Source organism: Marmota monax, unplaced genomic scaffold (genome assembly GCF_021218885.2).
Source record: "Marmota monax isolate L192 unplaced genomic scaffold, Marmota_monax_Labrador192_F-V1.1 WCK01_AAM20220418_F8-fsc00285, whole genome shotgun sequence".
NCBI lineage: Eukaryota > Metazoa > Chordata > Mammalia > Rodentia > Sciuridae > Marmota > Marmota monax.
Window position 1 is genome coordinate 940,801 of NW_026695045.1, and position 20,314 is coordinate 961,114.

The 20,314-nt window shown below is 45.1% G+C and overlaps 1 protein-coding gene across 2 annotated transcripts in view; it reads left to right on the plus strand.

Moving 5' to 3' along the window:
* Window positions 1–20,314, plus strand: part of Pecam1 (platelet and endothelial cell adhesion molecule 1) — a 73,988-nt gene that overhangs the window by 38,415 nt on the left and 15,259 nt on the right. For both annotated transcript variants that reach the window (XM_046427706.1, XM_046427707.1), the window contains exons 7-16: window positions 1,070–1,375; window positions 3,205–3,486; window positions 5,690–5,938; window positions 7,229–7,504; window positions 9,347–9,634; window positions 10,301–10,408; window positions 11,481–11,508; window positions 12,272–12,345; window positions 14,612–14,665; window positions 16,339–16,401. In XM_046427706.1, the coding sequence (XP_046283662.1) occupies window positions 1,070–1,375; window positions 3,205–3,486; window positions 5,690–5,938; window positions 7,229–7,504; window positions 9,347–9,634; window positions 10,301–10,408; window positions 11,481–11,508; window positions 12,272–12,345; window positions 14,612–14,665; window positions 16,339–16,401 (1,728 nt within the window). The remainder of the gene's footprint in view (window positions 1–1,069; window positions 1,376–3,204; window positions 3,487–5,689; window positions 5,939–7,228; window positions 7,505–9,346; window positions 9,635–10,300; window positions 10,409–11,480; window positions 11,509–12,271; window positions 12,346–14,611; window positions 14,666–16,338; window positions 16,402–20,314) is intronic.

Genomic DNA, 20,314 nt, shown 5'->3' on the forward strand with positions numbered 1-20,314 from the left:
TGCCTGGGTTTCTGTCTGGGCAGGTCCTTTAACCACTCTAAAGGTCAAAGTCCTCATTATTAAAATGAAGATGATGCCCAGCTCACGGAGTTACTGAGAACATTAGAAGGATCATGTACCTGGGCACAGTGGTGCACACCTGTGATCCTAAGTACTCGGGAGACTGAGGCAGGAGGATCACAAGTAAAGGCCAGACTGAGCTATTTAGAAAGACCCTGTCTCAAAATAAAATATTAAGGCCTGGGGACATAGCTCAGGAGTAGAGTGCTTGCTGGGTTCCACCCTGGTACTGTGGAAAAATAAAGTCTGACAGAGGTGGAGTGCTGAGCATGATTTCCAGCCCATGTTCTATTGCAACACAGTCACGTCCTGTATAAATGTTTCCGTCAATGATGGACTGCACAGGTGACAGTGGTCCCAGAGGTAATGCCACCTAGTTTTGCCACAGCCATCTGAGTTTGGGTAGATATACGCTGCATCTATGTGATGAAATCACTTAACAGTGCATTTATCGGAATACAGCCCTGGGCTGAGCAACACGTGACTTTCTCAAACATATCTCTGCTTCACTGTGAAATTGTGAGAGTATTTGGCCAATTTTTATATCCCAAAGGATCCGGCTCATTGTATGTACTCAGTAAATATTTATCAAGTAAATTCAAGGCAACTCTCACCTGTGGTTGGTGTTCAATAAATTATAACAACAACCAGAGTAATACTAATATACACTGGCTGTCTTTTTTTCTCTTTATACTGTATCAGTTGGGAATTGGATTGTACCACCTTCCCAAGGGGACTATGAGCCATTGAAAACAGCAACCACATCCAGGGCATGTTTGTTTTTCAAGGTACCTGGCACTGTGCCAGATATATACATGCTAACTACCTGGGAGGTAGCACTGGGTATCTGGGGCAGGGGGAGAACCCTCAGATGGGTCGGCCACTGTGACATACAAAATTGACCACCCCCGACCCAGGGTCCCAGTCCTGATATCTCTTATGATCTCCTGAGGGAGGCTTGTGACATGAGGTTAAACTGGTGCTAACTGGACTTTCTCTTTCTCTAAAGGAGTGCCCGATCCCAGAGTGACACTGGATAAGAAGGAGGCCATAGAAGGTGGGCTTGTGACAGTCAATTGTTCTGTCCCAGAAGAAAAGGCCCCAATACGTTTCATCATTGAAAAACTGGATCTACATACAACAATTGTCAAGCAAAAAAAAGAGAAGAATTCTCAGAATCAGAATTTTGTGACATTGGAATTCCCGGTTGAGGAGCAGGACCTGATTTTAGTATTCCGCTGTCAAGCTAAGATCTTATCTGGGATGGACTTTGAGGTCTCACAGTCTGTCAGGAGTGAACTGGTCACCGTGAGGGGTCAGAGTCCTGCTCTCCTTATTCTTTGCAGTTTGTGGTTGGGTGTAGAGAGAGAGAGAGAGAGAGCCCAGAACTGGGAAGGGGCTGGTCCTTCTGTCTGGGCTGCTGTTCTCAGGAATGAACCTGATCTCAATCACTTAGTATTTTTCAAGCTTTTTGACCGTGACACAGTTCATATGTATGAAATTATATGTGTCTATTTCCTAAACAAAAGTTTCATAGATAATATTTATCTTTAAGATATATGATGAACTTTGATGTTTTCTATTCTATTTCCATTTTTTAAAATACTGGCCATGTCTCCCTACACTGATGCAATGTGTACCTGCCACTGCTTTGAGCCTTTGAGAGTCAGACAGCAGGAAGGGCATTGGGAAGAAGCTGGCACCTTATGCATGCTAGACATGTCCTCTACCACTGGGCTACATCTCCAGCCAATATGTATTTTTTAGTGAGGTTGAGTTATGTTCTTTATGTTCATGAGTCTAGCATATTTCCCCCATAAACGGCTTCTCCATACACTTTCCCCATTTTATTGTTTATTAATGATTTATTTTAGCCCTTTATAAATTAAAGGAATTAGGCCAAGTGTGATGGCACATACCTATGATACCAGCACCTTAGGAGGCTGAGCCAGGAGGATCACAAGTCCAAGGCCAGCTTGGACAACTTAGTGAGATCCTGTGTCTAAATAAAAAACAGAAAAGACTGGGGATATAGCTCAATGCCCAGTATCACAAAATAAATAAATCATAAATGAAAAAAAAATTAGCTGTTTGTCAGAGAAACTCTGCAAATAACCTCCCCCAGAGAGCCATAAAGCTGAATGTTCTACAAGACGCCTACCCTTTTTAAGTTTTTGCTTGGAAAAGGAGGCTATTTTTTTTTTATCATGGTTTTATTACAAATTTAAGTGGCCATAGTGAAAAAAAAACTGATGAATGTTATATCACTCCAAATTTGCTGTTAGCATTTTATCTTACAGAGTTAGATAAATGAAGTATATAATGTAGTATATGCTGTGAGTTTGTTTTTGGGGTACGCCTGGGAACCAGTGCTGAGGACAGCCCTACTTCCTTGAAGATACCACATCCTGGTATCTGAGATTTTATTAATACAGTGTTTTTCACTGTGTGAGTTATGAAGTCAATTTGGTAAACCATAGCCAGTGTTTTAACAAATCAAATAGAATAGCCAGCCTCAGTAAAAGCAAGGTGCTAAGCAACTCAGTGAGACCCTGTCTCTGAATAAAATACAAAAATAGGGCTGAGGAGGTGGCTCAGTGGTTGAGTGCCCCTGAGTTCAATCCTCAATAGCCCCCCCACAAAAAAGAAAGTCAGAGCATCATAGCTAACGGTGCACACAAGTGAGAGGGAAAGGGGCATCAGCAACCCAGACGAAGGAACTGAGAGGAAAGGTTGATTTTTTTGTTTGTTTGTTTGTTTTTTAAGTTGTAGTTGGACAATAACTTTATTTTATTTACTTGTTTTTATGTGGTACTGAGAATCGAACCTGCCTTGCACGTGCTAGGCGAGCGCTCTACAGCTGAGCCCCAGCCCCAGCCCCAAGGTTGAGTTTTTAAAATCAGTTGAGGGGGCTGGGATTGTGGCTCAGCAGTAGAGCACTTGCCTTTGCTCCCTGTGAGACCCTGGGTTCGATCCTCAGCACTACATAAAATAAATAAATAAACAAAATTAAGATATCGTGTCCATGTATAATTTAAAAAATCAGTTGAGAAGCAGTGGGAAAAACAGGAGCAGCAGAAAGCAGAAGAGTAGAAAGTGCTGGATTGAACCCCAGTCTGACCGGCTTGTCCACTATTCTTGTAGAGTCCTTCTCTATCCCCAAATTCCACATCAGCCCCCCTGGAATGATCACGGAAGGAGAACAGCTCTACATTAAGTGCACGATTCAAGTGACACACCTGGCCCATGAAATGCCGGAAATCATCATCCAGAAGGACAAGGTGATCGTGGCCACCAACACCAACAGAAAGAACCCTGAGGCGGTCTACTCAGAAATGGCCATGGTGGAGCACAATGGCAACTACACCTGCAAAGTGGAGTCCAGCCGAATTTCCAAGGTCAGCAGCATCGTGGTCAACATAACAGGTAGGGCTGCTGCTGCAGGAGAGTGTTTGCAAATGGCGGGCTCAGGAAGCAAGTGTGCTGCCATCCAGTATGGCCAGTAAGAATGGAGACTCTTCCTGCCCCTTCTCCTCTGAATGAATGTGCTCAACTGGCCTTTGGTGCTGGTGGGGAAACGCCAACGCACAGAGAGTCGGCAGTCTGCTGTGTTGGTTGAGTACTCAGGTTCTCACGACAGACCCCAACCCTGCCACTCACTACTTCTATGACCTTGGGTGAGTTATTGACTTTACCTCACTCTGAGAGATGGAGATGATAGTGCTCACCTTATAGGACTATTATAGTGATTAAATAAGTATGCTCTTTTTTTTTAGAGAGAGAGAGAGAGAAAGAGAGAGAGAATTTTTAAATATTTATTTTTTAGTTTTCGGTGGACACAACATCTTTTTTATTTTTATGTGGTGCCGAGGATCGAACCCAGCGCCCTGTGCATGCCAATACTATCGCTTGAGCCACATCCCCAGCCCAACTATGCTCTTAAGTGTTAGCACAATGCATTGTACAGAATAAGCACTCAAAGAATATTTACTATGTATCTATGATCATACTGCATTTATCTTTCTTCTGTGCCAAGCACTATGTTACATCCCCGGTAGTTCCTACAATAGGTCAGGAAAAAAATAATAGTAATAATTTCCCATTGTGGAACACTGTGATAGGTTTATACATGTTTTTATTTAGTGCTTGAAACAATTCTACATGATAGTTATTTTGATACCACTTTATGGATATGAAAACCGAGACTGGGAGATTAGTAACTCACCTAAGGATTAGAAGGGTCACCAGGTGGCAGAATAAGAGTCACCCCCAGACTGTTTGATTTCCAAACCTGTGTGCTTGAAAGTTCCCTCTGATTCCTATCCCCTCACCTGGCTTCATTTTTCTCTAAAATACTTATTACTAAAAATATAGACATATATACTCTGTTTCTCTTGTTTATTGGATTTATTCAGCCATTAGAATGTAAGCTGCTGAAAGCAGAACCAATTATCCATTTTATTTAATATTTTTATCTTTAATTTTTTTTTTTTTTTTTTTTTTGGTGGTGCTGGGGTTGAAGCCAAGGCCTCATGCATACTAGTCAAGCATCCTTCCACTGAGCTACATCCCTAGCCAATGCTATCTCCTTAACACCTGGAACAGCACCTGGCCATAGTAGGAATTCGATACAATTGTTATTTAACAGTGTTTCCAGAAACAGAGAGGATAGGCTCTTCTTGGTCCCTCAGCAGCAGTGTCCATTCATGCTTGTGTCTGTTCCTTCACTCTTTCATTAAGCCCTTCACTGAGTATCCAGGCACAGCCACAGTCCCCAGTGTCATAAGTCGGAGGCCACCAGCTACTCATCTGGGTGAGTGGCATATAGGTTACAGCAGCAGTCTGGAATTCTAGAGTATGCTGGAAATTTAGTGAATTATTGGGAATGACAGATAATTTGATGGCTCATGACATTTTTCACTGATGAGATTTATATTATCTCATTCGAGAAAAGTATTGAGTCAACATTTATCGAGCTCCTTCTGTATTCTGGGCAAGTTTTTGGGAATAGAAGCTGCCCGAGACCAGGTTGTGCCTTTGAGGACCACATGTACACAGACAGACCAGTCTGTGACAGTTTGTTATAGTCTTAATGGACTCACACATGCTGCCTAGGACACTTTCCCTGGATAACTTTCTCCCAGAGACCATTCCCTGATTTCCCAAGGTGAAGTTCAGTGTCCCTTCTACAGGCTCTGCTGTCAACACCTTGTCAGAACTACCCACTAGATGTAAATGCTTTCAAGTCAATAATTGTTCTTTGTGCACTGCTGTCTCCCCAGTGCCTAGCAAGGTGCCTGTCCCAGAGATTGCCTGCAATAAGTTCTTGTGGAGTGAACTGTGTGAATAAACAAAGAATTCGGTAAATCCATGCATCAATAATTGCCACATTACAAATTGCAACCCATCTCTTATCTATGTCTGTGAAATCAATGGATCAGCAGGTGAGGAGAGCCTGTCCTGGAGACCCAGGCCCAGAATAAGTCTAATCCTTTAAAGGTGTGCTCATCAGGTAAATGAGAAGCAAAGACCTTCTGCAGGAAGATGGAGTTGGTTCTGCCAGGGCCACACTGCCCCTTCCAGGCAGGAACCCAGACACACCGTCTCCTTCCTCCTGGCTGTTTTTCAGAACTGTTTTCCAAGCCGAAGCTGGAATCTTCCTCCATCCGTCTAGACCAAGGTGAGATGTTGAGCTTGTCATGCTCCATCCCAGGAGCACCTCTAGCCAACTTCACCATCCAGAGGGAAGGCGTGATTGTGTCGCAGGACCAGAACTTCACCAAGATCGCCTTTGAGTGGGACAGTGGCAGGTACACCTGCACCGCAGGCATCGGCAAAGTGGTCAAGAAAAGCAACACAGTCCAGATCACCGTGTGTGGTGAGTGGGTCCTCGCCAGCCCCGAGAGTGGGAGGAAGGGAGCGGATCTCCCGCTGCAGGGCTCTCAGGTCTGAAGGCAGATCAGGCTTAGGGAGGGCAAGAATTGGAGGAAAAGAGGCGGGAAATCGAGGGTCCACACAGAGCAGGAGGGTGTTCCTGCCCAGAGTCCATGTGAGAGGCAATATAAGGAAATTGTCGTTTGTCCGCCAGGATCAAGTTCAAGACTTTATTGCGCCTTCACGCTGATGGTGTGGCCTCAGAATTGACAAGATTCTGGCTGCTGGTGCTGGCGGTCACTTGAAAGGCCAGGGAGGAAACACTGCTGAGTCAGCACTAAATACTAAGATCTAAGTTCCAGAATTTATCCTTATCCCAGCTAATCAGAAGGGGCAGGACTTCCAATGGGCGGACAATAGAGCCAGGCTTTGGGAACTTAAATGTGTATCCGAGATCCAGTTAAAACACAGTAGGTCAGGAGGGGGCCAAATGCTACCCATCCAGCTAGTGCATTGGTGATGCTGATGCTGCTGACCCCTGGACCATGATGTGAATACGAAACCCCCATCAAGCTGTTACTCAATCACCGTGCTACAGTTTCATTGGTGGCTGTGGCTTATCCAGCTGAGATTTTAGTCCCAATTGAACCAGCCTGTTTCCAGTTCTCTAAATCCAACTCAAAGGAAAGAATGCAAGAGATGAATATGGGTCATTATATTTTACTTTTTTTTTTTTTAATCATTGCTGCTCTTGGGAGGAGGTCACCGGTGATTTCACCTCATAAGGTTTATCAATAAGCTAACTTCAAAAATTGACCTAGAAGAATTCTTATCTCTTGAGGCAGTTAATTTACATATCAGGAATGGCTGAGGCACTGAAAAGAGTTTGTTTCAAAATGTTTTCTGTTTGGGTGCTTTCCATACTTTTCTGTATCTTTGCTTAACACACAGAAAAATACTGTATATGTGTGCATGTAAGAAGTTTTAAAATATAAACATGCACTTATAAGGCTATAATGATTTCCTTGAATTTGTATCATTCTTTAGTTTGACTAGGGCCCTTCTTTTTCCCTCTCCCTTATTAACACACACACACACACACACACACACACACACATACACACACTCTCTGCATGACAGTCTTGTTTTCTAGAAGTCCCTTAAAAATCAGTAAGCAGGCAGGCATTTGAAATTACCATGGTGACAGAGAAAAACCCAGAGTTTGAAGAAGCAGCGTCTTGGGTTGGATTCATTGCTTCAGTCCCATTTGTACAATTTCCCTCTGTTGTTCTAGAAAAGCTCTCCAAGCCCAGGATTTTTCATGATGCCAACTCTGAGATCATAAAAGGACAGACCATAAGAATCAGCTGCCATTCGATCAATGGAACGTCACCTATTTCTTATCGCCTTTTGAAAGCCACTCGTGATTTAGGAATACAGACGAAGCTCTCCAAGGATCCTGCAGTATTCGAAGACAAACCAACCCAGGATGTAGATTACCAGTGTGCCACACATAACTGCCATTCCCTCCCTGAAATGTTCAGTGAGGTTCTGAGGGTCAAGGTGATAGGTAAGTTGCTGTATTATAAAAAGAAATCATGTCGGGTTGGGGTCTTTGGTCACCTTTGGAGGGTTTGGAGTTGCCCAGGGATTGTGGGGACAAGAAGAGAAATGGGTGATATTTGTGTGAAATCCATAAACCCAATATACATTAAAGCAAACCCCAGTCATGGGTCAGGAAAATATGATGCAGCCAGTGTAATCTCTTTTCAGACCTTTCAAGTGAATGGCTAGAATAGCATATGCAGGACTTGAGGAAGCCTGAAGTTGTGTGTTTGGGTTTCCTTAACTCTTGCTCTTTTTCAGTTGAACTGAGAACTATCCCTGAGAATCATAGGCCAGAGCTCTTCTCTGTAGTGGACCCTGGTGGAGCAATTCTGTCATGTGTAGAACCTGTAGCAATCAGAGCTACAGGTGTGATCTCCTGGGAATTGCTAATATGTACCTGGGATTCTCATACTCAAGAGAAATGGGTATGGGTATTTTTCCTTAAATCTCTATCTTGTGCCTCATAGAAGACTTAGGAGCACCATTGCTTGCACTTTTTAGATATTCTGCATCCAGTTGTAAGAAGTTTAATAAGGCATCGTCTTCTCTGTCCTTTATCCCCTTTTGTTTAATGGCTGCGTGATATCATTAACATGGCTTATTAACTGCATATTATGCATGCATTAACCTTGCAAAAAAGAGCCAGAAGAGGGAAGAAGGACATGGTAAGAATGGGTTCTTGTGAAGATTAACCTAGTGGCTGTATCATTGAGAAGAAGTGGAGTTTTCAGGTCTCAGGATACATGAAAAGGCAAATGCTGAACCCCATGTGAATTCATTGGTTAATTGGGGTCAATATTAGTGGCTAACATTTACTGAGCTCTGACCATACATCTAACCCTGTGTGAAGTATTGTAGTGAATTATTCTAATTAAGACCCACAATCACCAGAGAGTAGTAGGAGTGGTATTCTTGTTTTACGACGCAGCAACTAAGGCTCAGAGCAAAGAGCTGATGGGAGGTGGTGCTGCCATCTTGGTTTCCTACCCCTGAAAGCTGAAATTGATTCATGGGTGCTTTTTGCGCTTACCTGGGGGTGTCTTTGGAGTCTTAACTGGGAGTTTCCCAACCACTTTATGACCTGCTTCATCCTTTGCTTTTGTTTTTTTAAGTTGTGATAAAATATGCACAATGTGAATTTACTCTCTTAGCCATTTTTTAGCGTGGAGTTTGGTGGCATGAAGCACATTCCCATTGTTGGCTAGCTATCACCACTGTCCATCTCCAGTCTTTTCATCTTTTTTTTTTTTTAATATTTTTTTTTAAGAGAGAGAGTGGGGGGGAGAGAGAGAGAGAGAGAGAATTCTTTTAATATTTATTTTTTTTAGTTCTCAGTGGACACATCATCTTTGTTTTTTGTATGTGGTGCTGAGGATCGAACCCGGGCCGCACGCATGCGAGGCGAGCGCGCTACCGCTGAGCCACATCCCCAGCCCCAGTCTTTTCATCTTGCAACACACACACACACACACACACACACACACACCCAATAGAACATACAAGTTAGCTTGATAGTTGAGCTGACTAGTCAATAATGCGCAAATTGGTGAGTGAATGGAGGTGTCCCCTAGTATCTTACGTTTAATCAATTAGTGAGGACAGGAGGTGTCCATTACTGCCCTTCTAGGCTAATCAGGGACAGGACCATGAAAAAAGGTGGGATGAGAGGAGCAACTTAAATGAAAAGCACAAGCCGAGTCCAAGTCACAGCCTGGGAGGGAGGCTGGCCATGGGCTGTGGTCACTTTAGGTTCCTTCTCTGTCCCCCTTATTTACTCAGTCCTAACCCTTTTCCTGCTTTCCAGCCCCGGTGAATGAAGTCAGGCTTTCTATCCTGGCAAGTCAGGAGGTGGAGTCTGGGGAGGAGATTGTGCTTCTATGCGCAGTGGCTGAAGGGACCGGTCCGATCACATATAAGTTTTACAAAGAAATGGAGGACAAACCCTTCTATCAAATAGTCACAAATGAAACCAATGCATATTGGCGCAAGACAAAGGTTAGCAAGGAGCAAGAGGGACAGTACTACTGCACGGCTTCCAACAGAGCCAGCCCACAGCGAAACAGCCCCCAAAGCAACACCGTGGCAGTCAGAGGTGAGTCGGGATCTCAACAGGCGGGTATGCGTGGGCTCGAAGGGGCAAGGACACAAATCATACCCCTTGTAAGAGGGAGTGGGTGGGAGGTCAGCTCAGGTGACTGAGGGTCAAGAGAACAACGTCCTCAAGCTCTGTGTCTATAAGTGACAGAAACCCATTCAAATTAACTTGGGTAAAAAAGAGGAGTTGGGTGTTATAAGAAATCAGGAGTATTTCATGAAGTCCCAATTCCAAATTCTTGGCAAAAAGACTCTAAATAACTCACTTTGGGTCAAATATTTGCCCACGGGATCCCTGTGGCCAAGGGGATGGGGTCATGCAGAATGGACATGGCTAGGGAGTCCACCTATAGGGGTGAGGGTGGTTTCCTAAAGCAGGAGGAGAGCTGATGAGACACCCCAAAATGGGGTCTACCCCAGCACACTCAGTTTGATCCCTCCTTGAAGATCATAGCTGGCTTTGGATTATAGCAGAAGCAGCAAGTTCCCCACCAACTATGAGTTCAGCATCCCCCAGAGGTAGATGCTAAGGAAAGATACCAGTTATAAGGATTGTAAGAATCAGTCTCCATTTGATGATTTAACCTGATATCATTTCCTGCTGACCCAGGAAGAACCGATGTATTTCTTTCTTTCTTTCTTTCTTTTTCCCCTCCATTTCCAGTCTTTCTTGCCCCATGGAAGAAAGGACTCATTGCAGTTGTCGTCATTGGAGTGATCATCGCCACCTTGATAGTTGGGGCCAAATGCTATTTTCTGAGGAAAGCCAAGGGTGAGCACATTTCCTCCTTCCATTATGACAGGTTGTCCTGGCTGAGAAAGCAGCTCCGATGTATAGTGCCCTAGAGGGAGCTGGGGAGGTGCACCTGGTTTTTCTCCTTGGGGTGTTACCTTGACAACCAAAGATCTAGCCTTGGTGGGTGTGGGGCTTCTGCCGCCCCTGGATGTAGCTAGGCAAAATGAAAGGGGCTGCTTTCCTCCTTGGGCAGGCCAACGAGGGAACGAGGGAACGTGGAGGGAAGCTGCATCTTCATGTGGTCAGAGAAGCTGTTTCTGTGGGGTTTGGCCACTTCCAGTTCTCTAACTGGTAGAGTGTCAAGGACACACATGCACTGAAAGCAACTGCCAGTTGCGCAATGATTTCTACCCTGTGCTTAGGGGCCAAGCATGGGTGGGGAGCCAGGAACACCTGTTGGCACTCAGGACTCAGGTTAGCTAGCCCAGACTCAAGGAAAAAGGCACAGAATCAATGATTTCTGCAAAGAACTTTTTTCATAGGGTAAGGTTGGGTTTTTTGGGGGAGACTCTGGTGCTGGTGCCTGGGATGAGCAGGGGCCGCTGGGATGAGCAGGGGCCGTGTGTTTTTTCTCAGGCAGGAAAACTATAATTCCCTGGGAAGAGACAGGCTCCCAAACAAACCATTCCCAAGTCTGCCGCTGGCCTTGGTCTTCGGCCAGCTTGGAATTAAAAAGACAGGGATTGATTTAGCCTTTACTTTTTGAGATTGTCTTGAACCAAAGAAACAGCTGCCCAGTTATCTGATTGATCTGCCCCCCTGTACCATTGCCTCCATCTCCATCACATCTCACAAGCAAAAATCACATCTGGCTCAGAGAGTCACAATGTGGTTTATCTGGGAAGTGATGTGAAATCTCTTTGACCAGGAGAACAACTCCTTCTTTCTCTTCTCTATTTCTCTGAAAAATGTGAATATTCTTAACTTTATTTTCTCTCTCTTTTTTAAATGGGTATGCAAGTCAAATGTCACTGAATTGACTATTACTGTCTGCTGTGGATACAGGCACCTTACCCTGACTTTGGTTTTTCTCTTTCCTTTTTTAAAGCCAAGCAGATGCCCGTGGAGATGTCCAGGTCAGTGTCCTTGTAAGAGGGCGCAGCTGTTTTTGTGGACATGGGTGGACTTTTCTGTAGGGAGAATCTGGTCATAAGGAAGTTTTCAATGGTTCTTGGCAAAATCAGAAAAAGGAAGAGTTTGTGTGTGTGTGTGTGTGTGTGTGTGTCTTTGTAGAAGACTGCCATCTGTCCTTCCATGGGAGAGAATGGTCTTATTCTGAGATCATGTCCTTCTTAGACTATTATTTGTGAAATCCTCTTTTCCATACCTAATTATAATGGTAATAGAGGAGCATTTAAATTTTTATTTACTTGGCAAAATAGAATTGGCCTTTAAAAAATATTATTTTACCTTTATCATTCTTGAAAACCAAAATCCAAGGCTATAGAAATTATTGCTGTGTTATGGAGAGAAACCAGCACAGGAGTGCATTCATGAAACTAAGGGCACCAGATAAAGAACTCTTTGGCCCTGTCTCTTAGTTTAACAGTAAAAAATTCAGTCAATCATTTTAGAGCTGAAGAACTTGTTAGTTTTCCAAATGGAAGAGTGAAGCTTTATTTCCTTTGGAAAGCTCCTTCTACTTTCTCATGATCTTCCTTTATCGATTTTGTTAATTTGGGGTTAGAGAGGGGGGAAAATATATGTGTGTGTGTGTGTGTATATGAATGATATATTTATTTATATATAATATATTATGTTTAGACTGTATTTCATTATATTTAAAAATAATTCTATGTTTTGTTATTTTTTTTCCTCCTTTTCAACTTTCATTTTAAGGCCAGCAGTACCACTTCTGAACTCCAACAATGAGAAGGTGTTGGACCCCAATATCGAAGCCAACAGCCATTATGGTAAAGTCCTGGTTTCCTTCAGTTGCCAAGAGTTTTACCAACTAAAGTGGGTGGGGTTAGAGTTAGAAGGGAAACCCTGGCTTCCAGCAGGGGTACTTATCTAATCAGGCATTAGACGGTGAGCTAATAAGCAAAACAAAAACTTTAAAGGAAAGAAGACAGAACATTTTATTCTATTTTCACCACCTTCTAAACTTCCTGTTGAATGAAACCTGGAGAAAAAGCTAATGCCTTGTAGCCTTCAGATACTTCGAATACTACCCATGAGAAACAGCCTGCATGTATAAGGCAGGGACCAGAGAGAAGATTAGAGCCTGGATAAAACCTCTTCTCAGGTGGAATTGCCACAAGCACAAGATACTTGTTTTGAGTTTTATCCCAAGCTTACAGGTGTACGCAACAGTGTGGGTGGACAATCCCAGCAGTTCTTAATCCTGTTACATCTGTGAAAAAGTTGCCCAAGCAATTTAGCAACCCCCATTGGGCTATAATTATGTCCCACAAAAGTCCTGTCCCAAATCATTTTTGGAACAATTCTCTTTCTTTATCAGCAGTTTTGGAAATAGAATGCCTATGTTCTTTTCCAATTCTGTAACAATGTCTCACAAAATAAGGTATTTCTTTCAATTCTGTAACAATGTCTCACAAAATAAGGTATTTCTTTTCTTTCTTTCTTTTTTGTAGTTGTAGATGGACAGAATGCCTTTATTTTATTTGTTTATTTTTATGTGATGCTGAGGATTGAACCCAGTGCCTCATGCATGCTAGGCAAGTGCTCCACCACTGAGCCACAGCCCCAGCCCAAAATAAGGTGTTTCTAAGATATATATTTTACAGGGAGATAATTTACTCGAGAGATATGTTTTAAGAATTGAGCAGGGGCCCAGGTATGGTGGTGCATGCCTGTACATCCTAGCGAATCGAGAGGTTGAAGGGAGGATAGCAAGTTCAAGACCAACCTGAGCAATTTAACGAGGCCCTAGGCAACTTAGCAAGACCCTGTCTCAATATAAAATAAAATAAAAAGAATTGAGTAGGGGGCTGGTGGTGTAGCTCAGTGAGAGATGCTCACTTAGCATGGGCGGGGCTCTGGGTTCCATCCTCGGCACTACAGAAAAAAAGGAAAGCAAAAGAAGTCAGGTGTGGAGGCACAGGCCTGAAATCCCAGTGACTCAGGAGGCTGAGGCCAGCCTGGGCAACTTAGTGAGACCCTATCTCAAAATAAAATTTGAACAACAGTGGTGGGGGAAGATGTAGTCAGTGGTAGAGTGCTTGCCTAGCGTGCACAAGGCCCTGGGTTCAATCCCTAGTACTGGAAAAAAGAAAAAAGAACCAGAGAAACTGTTTTCAAAAAATGTACTGAATATTTTGAACAAAGTAATCTACTGTTATAGAGAAAATAATACCTTTTTGGTATAAGGGGGGCTCTGTTGGTATATTGTATCATTGCCACTAAATACAGCAGTGCTTTATGTTGATATAGTTATATTAAAATATAGGATTTTCTTCTAACTTTTCAAAATGTAGGAAATACTCCATTTCTTACATTCTCTTGTCTCTGTTCTCTTGTTCTTATTCTCTTGTCTCTGCATGGATTTTATGATTTTAATAATCATAATATCAATTAGTTCAAATACATGATAGAAAATCATGTGTTCTTCAAGAATAGTATTTATAACATTTGTAAGAATTATCTTTTTAAAATATTTTTTTTAGTTGTTGATGAACCTTTTATTTATTTACATGTGGTGCTGCGAATTGAACCCAGTGCCTCATGCATGCTAGGCAAGCGCTCCACCACTGAGCTGTACCCCTATCCCCAAAGGTTTTTGTTTGTTTATTTGTTTTTTAATCTATACCCACTAAGGTGATATCAATCCAATCTCCAACCAGAGAGGGTTACTTAACCAGTCTCCTTCATGTTTGTCATTACTGACTGGTTCCCTTCAAGAAAGAGAATAGTCTAGAAATCAAGCTATTTGCTCACATTGAACAATTCTGAATTCCCAACAAAAGTGCCCCTCCCCCACCCGTGCCTCTCACCCTTTGATGGTAGGGGTTCCACTGGTGTTAGGAGAAGACCACCTAGCAGGTCTTGGGGCCCACAGGGAAACCAAGGAGGAGACCCAGAGACATGACTCTTAGTCACTTACACCACTAAAGAAGTCATGCTTGACTATGTTAGTGGAATTGAATTTTTTTTAAATTATAGAAAATGAGAATTTCCATTATCACTCATCCTAACTAATGGTTATTTTTTAATTAGGTTATGGCGATGATGTTGGAAACCATGCAATGAAACCACTAAATGAAAATAAAGGTAATTATCTAAGAGTTTTATTAGAAACTTTCACATAAAAAAAAAAAAAAAAAACCCATAGGTAGCTGGGCACCATGGTGCATACCTGTAATCCCAGTGGCTCGGGAAGCTGAGGCAGGAGGATCGAGAGTTCAAAGCCAGCCTCAGCAAAAGCAAGGTGCCAAGCAACTCAATGAGACCCTGTCCCTCAATAAAAATACAAAATAGGGCTGGGGATGTGGCTCAGTGGTTGAATGCCCCTGAGTCAGTAACTCCTCCCTAAGGGGAAAAAAAAAAAAAAAGACCCACAGGAAAAGAAAACTAAAACTTGAAGGTGACTAGATAACCTCCCAGACCTCGTGATGACTCTGTGACTAACTGGTGTGTAAGATGGAGATGATTAAGTGCTTCCTTTAAAGATGCTACCTAATATCCTTAGTGATAACCAACTTAAGGGTGAGTGGGTCATATCTAAAAAGCAATGTCCATATTCAGAGGGAACTATCAAATAAGGAAGCAGGATGTCCTTCCTCTTGGGTAGTTGACTTGGATATTCTTTTTTTTTTTTATGCTGGGGATTGAACCCACGGGTGGCTTTTACCACTGAGTTACATCCCCAGCTATTTGTTTGTTTGTTTGTCTATTTATTTATTTGTTTGTTTATTTAATTTTATTTTAAGACAGGGTCTTAGTGAGTTGCTGAGGCAACTTTGTCCTTGAACTTGTGATCCTCCTGCCTCAGCCTCCCAAGTTTCTGGGATTACAGTTGTCTACAATGCCTGGACAACTTGGAGATTTTTCAAGATGATCAACAATAGATAGTGTGCTTCTGCCTAAAACTCAGTGGAGTCAGACTAAATCATCTTTCATCAAGTTCCTTTCCCTCTAGGCTGCAATCATGGGAGTTAAAACTCCTAAAGATATAAAAGAATTCTGTAAAGCCCTGTTTTTGTAAAGTATCCTTGACTACAGCATCATTGTGTAGTTGCTGGTGAGAATTCCTGATTCTTTAAGCCTTAAAAAAAACATAATAAGGGCTGGGGATGTGGCTCAAGCGGTAGCGTGCTCGCCTGGCATGCGTGCGGCCCGGGTTCGATCCTCAGCACCACATACAAAGAAAGATGTTGTGTCCGCCGAAAACTAAAATAAATAAATAAATATTAAAAAAAAAAAAAAACATAATAAAAATATTCTGAGTTGAAAACACACCAATTTCCCAGATTTCTGGCAGCACCCGGAGAGGTTTCATTACCTTGTCTGCCTCAGACACTCAAAGCATCTTGGGGCTGCTGAGCCTGCTCCCGAGGTCCTTTCCTGCATGCTGGGGATGGCATAGAAAGCATCGCAGCATGGAAGGGTCAGGTGTTTGGAGGGAGCCTGAATGGGAGTTCATTGTCATGGCTGATCTTGAGCTATTTTCTGTATCCTCTGACCTGTTATAAGTCCACTCACCTGGACCTCTGCCGCAGGATCCATCCACATCCAAGTGAACAGGGAGTCCCAGGCCAGTGGCGGGCTCCTCCTGCCTTCCTAGTCTGAGGTTTCTTGTCCACTTAGAATGGAGCTCCACCTGCATCTAGCCGCTCCCCTCCACATTCAGAAGACTTTAATAATTGGGATAAAAATCTCTAAGGTAGCCCGATACCCCCAAGGGAGATGCTGTCCAAACAGGGTGCTGTGGTTCCTTTGAACAGATTCTCTGAGCTCAGACGTGGAGTACACAGAGGTGGAAGTGTCCCCAGTGGAGCCCCATCAAGGTAAGCCCCACCCCCCAGTGAGCCAAGCCCATGCTTTGCTCTTGATTTGGATATAGGCACCACATTGGGGGTGCTGTGCCTATTGAGAAGCGTCTCTCTGAAGGGAGGTGGTCAGCAGATCTACAGGATGTGCCTAAGGCAGGAGCTGTAAAATTTCAATAACTGTTAGTTATGAAGCTATGAATAATGGTAACACATGTTGAGGGTTCACTATGCATGTGCCAGGAGATGACTGAGGGCCGAGCAAGTTGTTCCTCTGGAAGGGACCTTGAGAGCAGCCTCACTTTGAGGTGTTCAGTTCCTCCCAGAAGTGACCCCTTGCCCACAAGCAGTATGTTCCTAAAAAGTGGCCTATGCAGACTGAACATGTGTCAATCATTGCACGTGTTAAGGTATGGGATTTGCTCTTTAGAGGGTCGCTTTTGAAAGCACAGAATCCCATCCCGTGGGAATGGTGGCATTGGATTTATGCCTCAGCTTAAATAAAAGTAATGTGCCAATGAAGTGAAAATGTGCATGGTATTCTGTCTTGGGCAGGCCACCTGGAAGTCCCCATCTCTGGTTCAGTGCTGGGAGACTGACGGAAAGTGGGCCAGTCCACAGCAAATGCCAGAACATCAATCTTAGTTTCTTTTGGCACCAATCAAAAACCATGCTTCTCCTAGTCCTCCCCCTCCTCAGCTCCCTCAAGGTTCTTGCATGCTCAAGGAAACAGCCATCAAGAACCTTCCGGCCCTGCTGGGGTGCTCCTTAGGACCCTTGCCATCCGTCTCCCTTCCTGCTCAGGCTACAGCCAGGCTGTTCTCGGCCAGGCGAGCCTGGGCAGTTTTCCAGGCTGGGTCTGCCTGTCATTAACCAGAGCCATGTGGTCTTGGCCACGTCCTGAAGCCATCTCTTGCTCTGGGAGGAGTTCTGGAGTCCTTCCTAACTTTCTTGTTTAGCATGGTTTGGGCACCATGCCAATGGGTGTGTGCACAGAACATTTCTGAGAAAGCTGTCCCATGCAGTCCCTGCGCTACGTGCTGTACTCTGGGCCCCTTTCCCATGGTGTTCCATCAGACTAGTCCTTGGAGCTGTGGATTGCTCAGTCTGCACCAATGACAAGTATCCCACTTCCAAGTCCCAAATGGACCCAAGAGGAGGGAGGGACACTGCAGCCTTGATTTCCTCCTCTTTTTTGTTTTCTTGTAAAGTGATTCACTTATTGAGCAGAGATGAGACCCACGAGGGCCCAGCTCTGTGCAAGAAGCAAAGGCACAGCCAGCCTCCTCCTCAGGGAGGGTCTCCTCAGGGGCAGCCAGGAAAACAGGGAAGCAAAGCAACAGATCCTATCAGACAGTCCTAAGTGCTGGAAAAGAGCAAAACCGGGTGCAGAGAAGGCGTAAAAGGGGACACTCTTTGAGGGCTGACATTTAAGCTGGGTCCTGAAAGAGGCAAAGAAGGTGATCCTCCAAAGAAGGAGGGTTGGGGGACCCAGGAAATAGGCAGGGCAGTGTGTGGTAATGCAGAGCTTGGCTCCTTTAAGATCTGTAAGGAGGCCTGTGTGTCTGCAGAGAGGGACAGATAGACAGGACAGATGAGGTGAATGAGGCTGGGGAGGATGGAGTTGGGGCTGGATGCATGCAGGACCTCTGGGGTTTTCTTTCCATCTTATTCTAAAAGGATTAAGGAGCCTTTGGAAGCTTTAGGCAGGGAAGTGTCAGGTTCCACTGTCCTTCTGGAAGATCCTCATGGCCAACATAGAAAGTGGGGCAGGCGTGGAGCCTAGGGTGGGACCAAAATGTTGGCAATGAATGGACTCTAGATATATTTTGGAGATAGATCATAGCATGTGATGACAATTTAGTGACCAGGACAGGAGAGACTAGAATCACTGCATGTTCCTGGATGGAGCAGTTGCAGGCACGGTTGTGATGGCCGAGGTTGGGAGGAACAAGCTCCTAGCCACATCTGATTCAGCTGGTGGAGTTTGACATGCCCAAGAGATACCCAGGAGGAGAGAGCACAGGGTCTGGTGCTCAGGAGGGACCCCACTTGGGCTGGGAAGGGTGGGACTGTGGAAGACGCCCCAACACCCTGAGCTTGGTGCGCCAGCTCCATTGCTCTGCATCCTGGGCTTGGCCCCGTGAGTGACAGCTTACTTCCTCTTAAGAGGATGTCAGACTCGGAAGGAAAGGGAATGGATAACAAGAGGGCAGCGCTGCTCAAAGATTTTGAACATAAGTGGAAAAACACTGCTCTCCTCTTGGTTCGTGACCTTCCACACTCCACTGAGTGCTCCAGTCGGCAGTGAAGCCAGAGGACAGGGGAGAGGGAGTTACAGTGATGCTCCCCTGCCACCCGGGGCACCAGGCTTCAGATCCTCCCATGGAGGGCCAGGCCCTGCCTCTGCTTCACAGCTTACTGGGCCAAGGTGCGTGGGTCTATGAGGGCCCCAGGGTGCCTGGGAGGCTTTGGGTGTAAGGAAGCTGAAAGGAAAAAGAAAGCCATGTTCTGCCCTTGGAAAATGTCCTTTTGCCATTCCTTGGGGAACGGCTATGGAAATTTCCATGATAGGGTGAGGCAGGTGATTGCCTTGGGTGTTCCCTGCCAAGCGGTGCGGCTACAGGTTGCAGCCAAACCAACTTGTTGCCTTTCCAAACTTGCACAAACGTGCCACATGCATAGTGTGGGCCCTGTGTAGAGCTGGCGTGAGGGTCACTTGGGTGGCAATGGGGAGATTCCAGAGGACTCAAATTGAGTTCTCTTGTCCCAGCCTCTCCTTGAGGCTAAGGTGTAGTGGGGATGCCAGGCCTGAGCCTCCAGGGTCAGCCCCTGCCTTCCCATAGGTGGGAGTGGGCATTACTAGGCGAGGGCTTTGTGGGTTCAAGGCAAATGGTGAGTGAACTTGACCTGGTCTTGGCCAATTCAGTCCCCCTTTCTTCAGGCCTCCCCTCCTCCAACTATAGAGGAGGGGATGGGGACCTTGTCCAGCTCTAATCCTTGCTGGCCGCTGACCAAGTGGTCACAGGGGGTGGAGGAGGGGCGGGAAGGAACTCGTTAAATCCTGGTTTGCTGCCTGTTTGCTCTGGGGCCGACTGCTGGGAAAACCCCATGACGTTGAGCCTTCTCTGCCTCCGTTAACATAGAAAAACAGAAGCCAAAATAAAGCCCTCTCCGGAAACATTGCTGACAGCAGAGACAAACACCCTGCTAACCTGGTTTAGTCATTAGCAGGCAGCTGCTGCCACGGGGCTGCAAGAGGAGGGGAGTCAGCGATCAGCTGCACCCCACCCTTTGCTGAGCTGGGCAGAACCAGGTAGGCAGGCGGCAGTAGAGGCCGGGGTGCAGCTCTGCCTAGAAATAGAAATGGCCCTGCTGCCCTGAGCTATGAGGTGACGGGGAGGGAGTCAAGTACAGTAACTCAGGTCCACAAAGTGTGTCCCCAGGATGATCAGAGAAGTCTCCTGGCCATGTCTTTGTGCCCCAGGACAGTGGAGTTCTCAGGGTGTCCAAGCTCCCCGGCTTGGCCACCAACTCTACCCCTCGCTGTGCCCTTCTCCCCTAACTCCACTGTGGATCTGGGTCAGAGGTGAGCTGGCAGTGACCCCCATGCACAGCACCCTGTGGCATTTATCACAGCGTTAGGCTATGAGCACCCTGTGCCCACCTGCCTGCTCCACATCCTGGAACTTCTGAAAGCTGAGATCAGATCTGACCCGCTTTCCTCCCTCCACAGTGCAGGGCACACAGAGCGCCTAGGGTTATGTTGAATGGGTGACTTCCCCGGGCCTGACATTGAACAGAGGGTCCCTTGGGGATGTGGAGAATTGGCTAACAGATTTGGGGCTCCTAGAACTTCCCTCTATATCACCAAACTAGAGTGGAGTGTTGTGTGGGCATCTCTGCTGTGCCTCCTGAGTTCTCCTGAAGC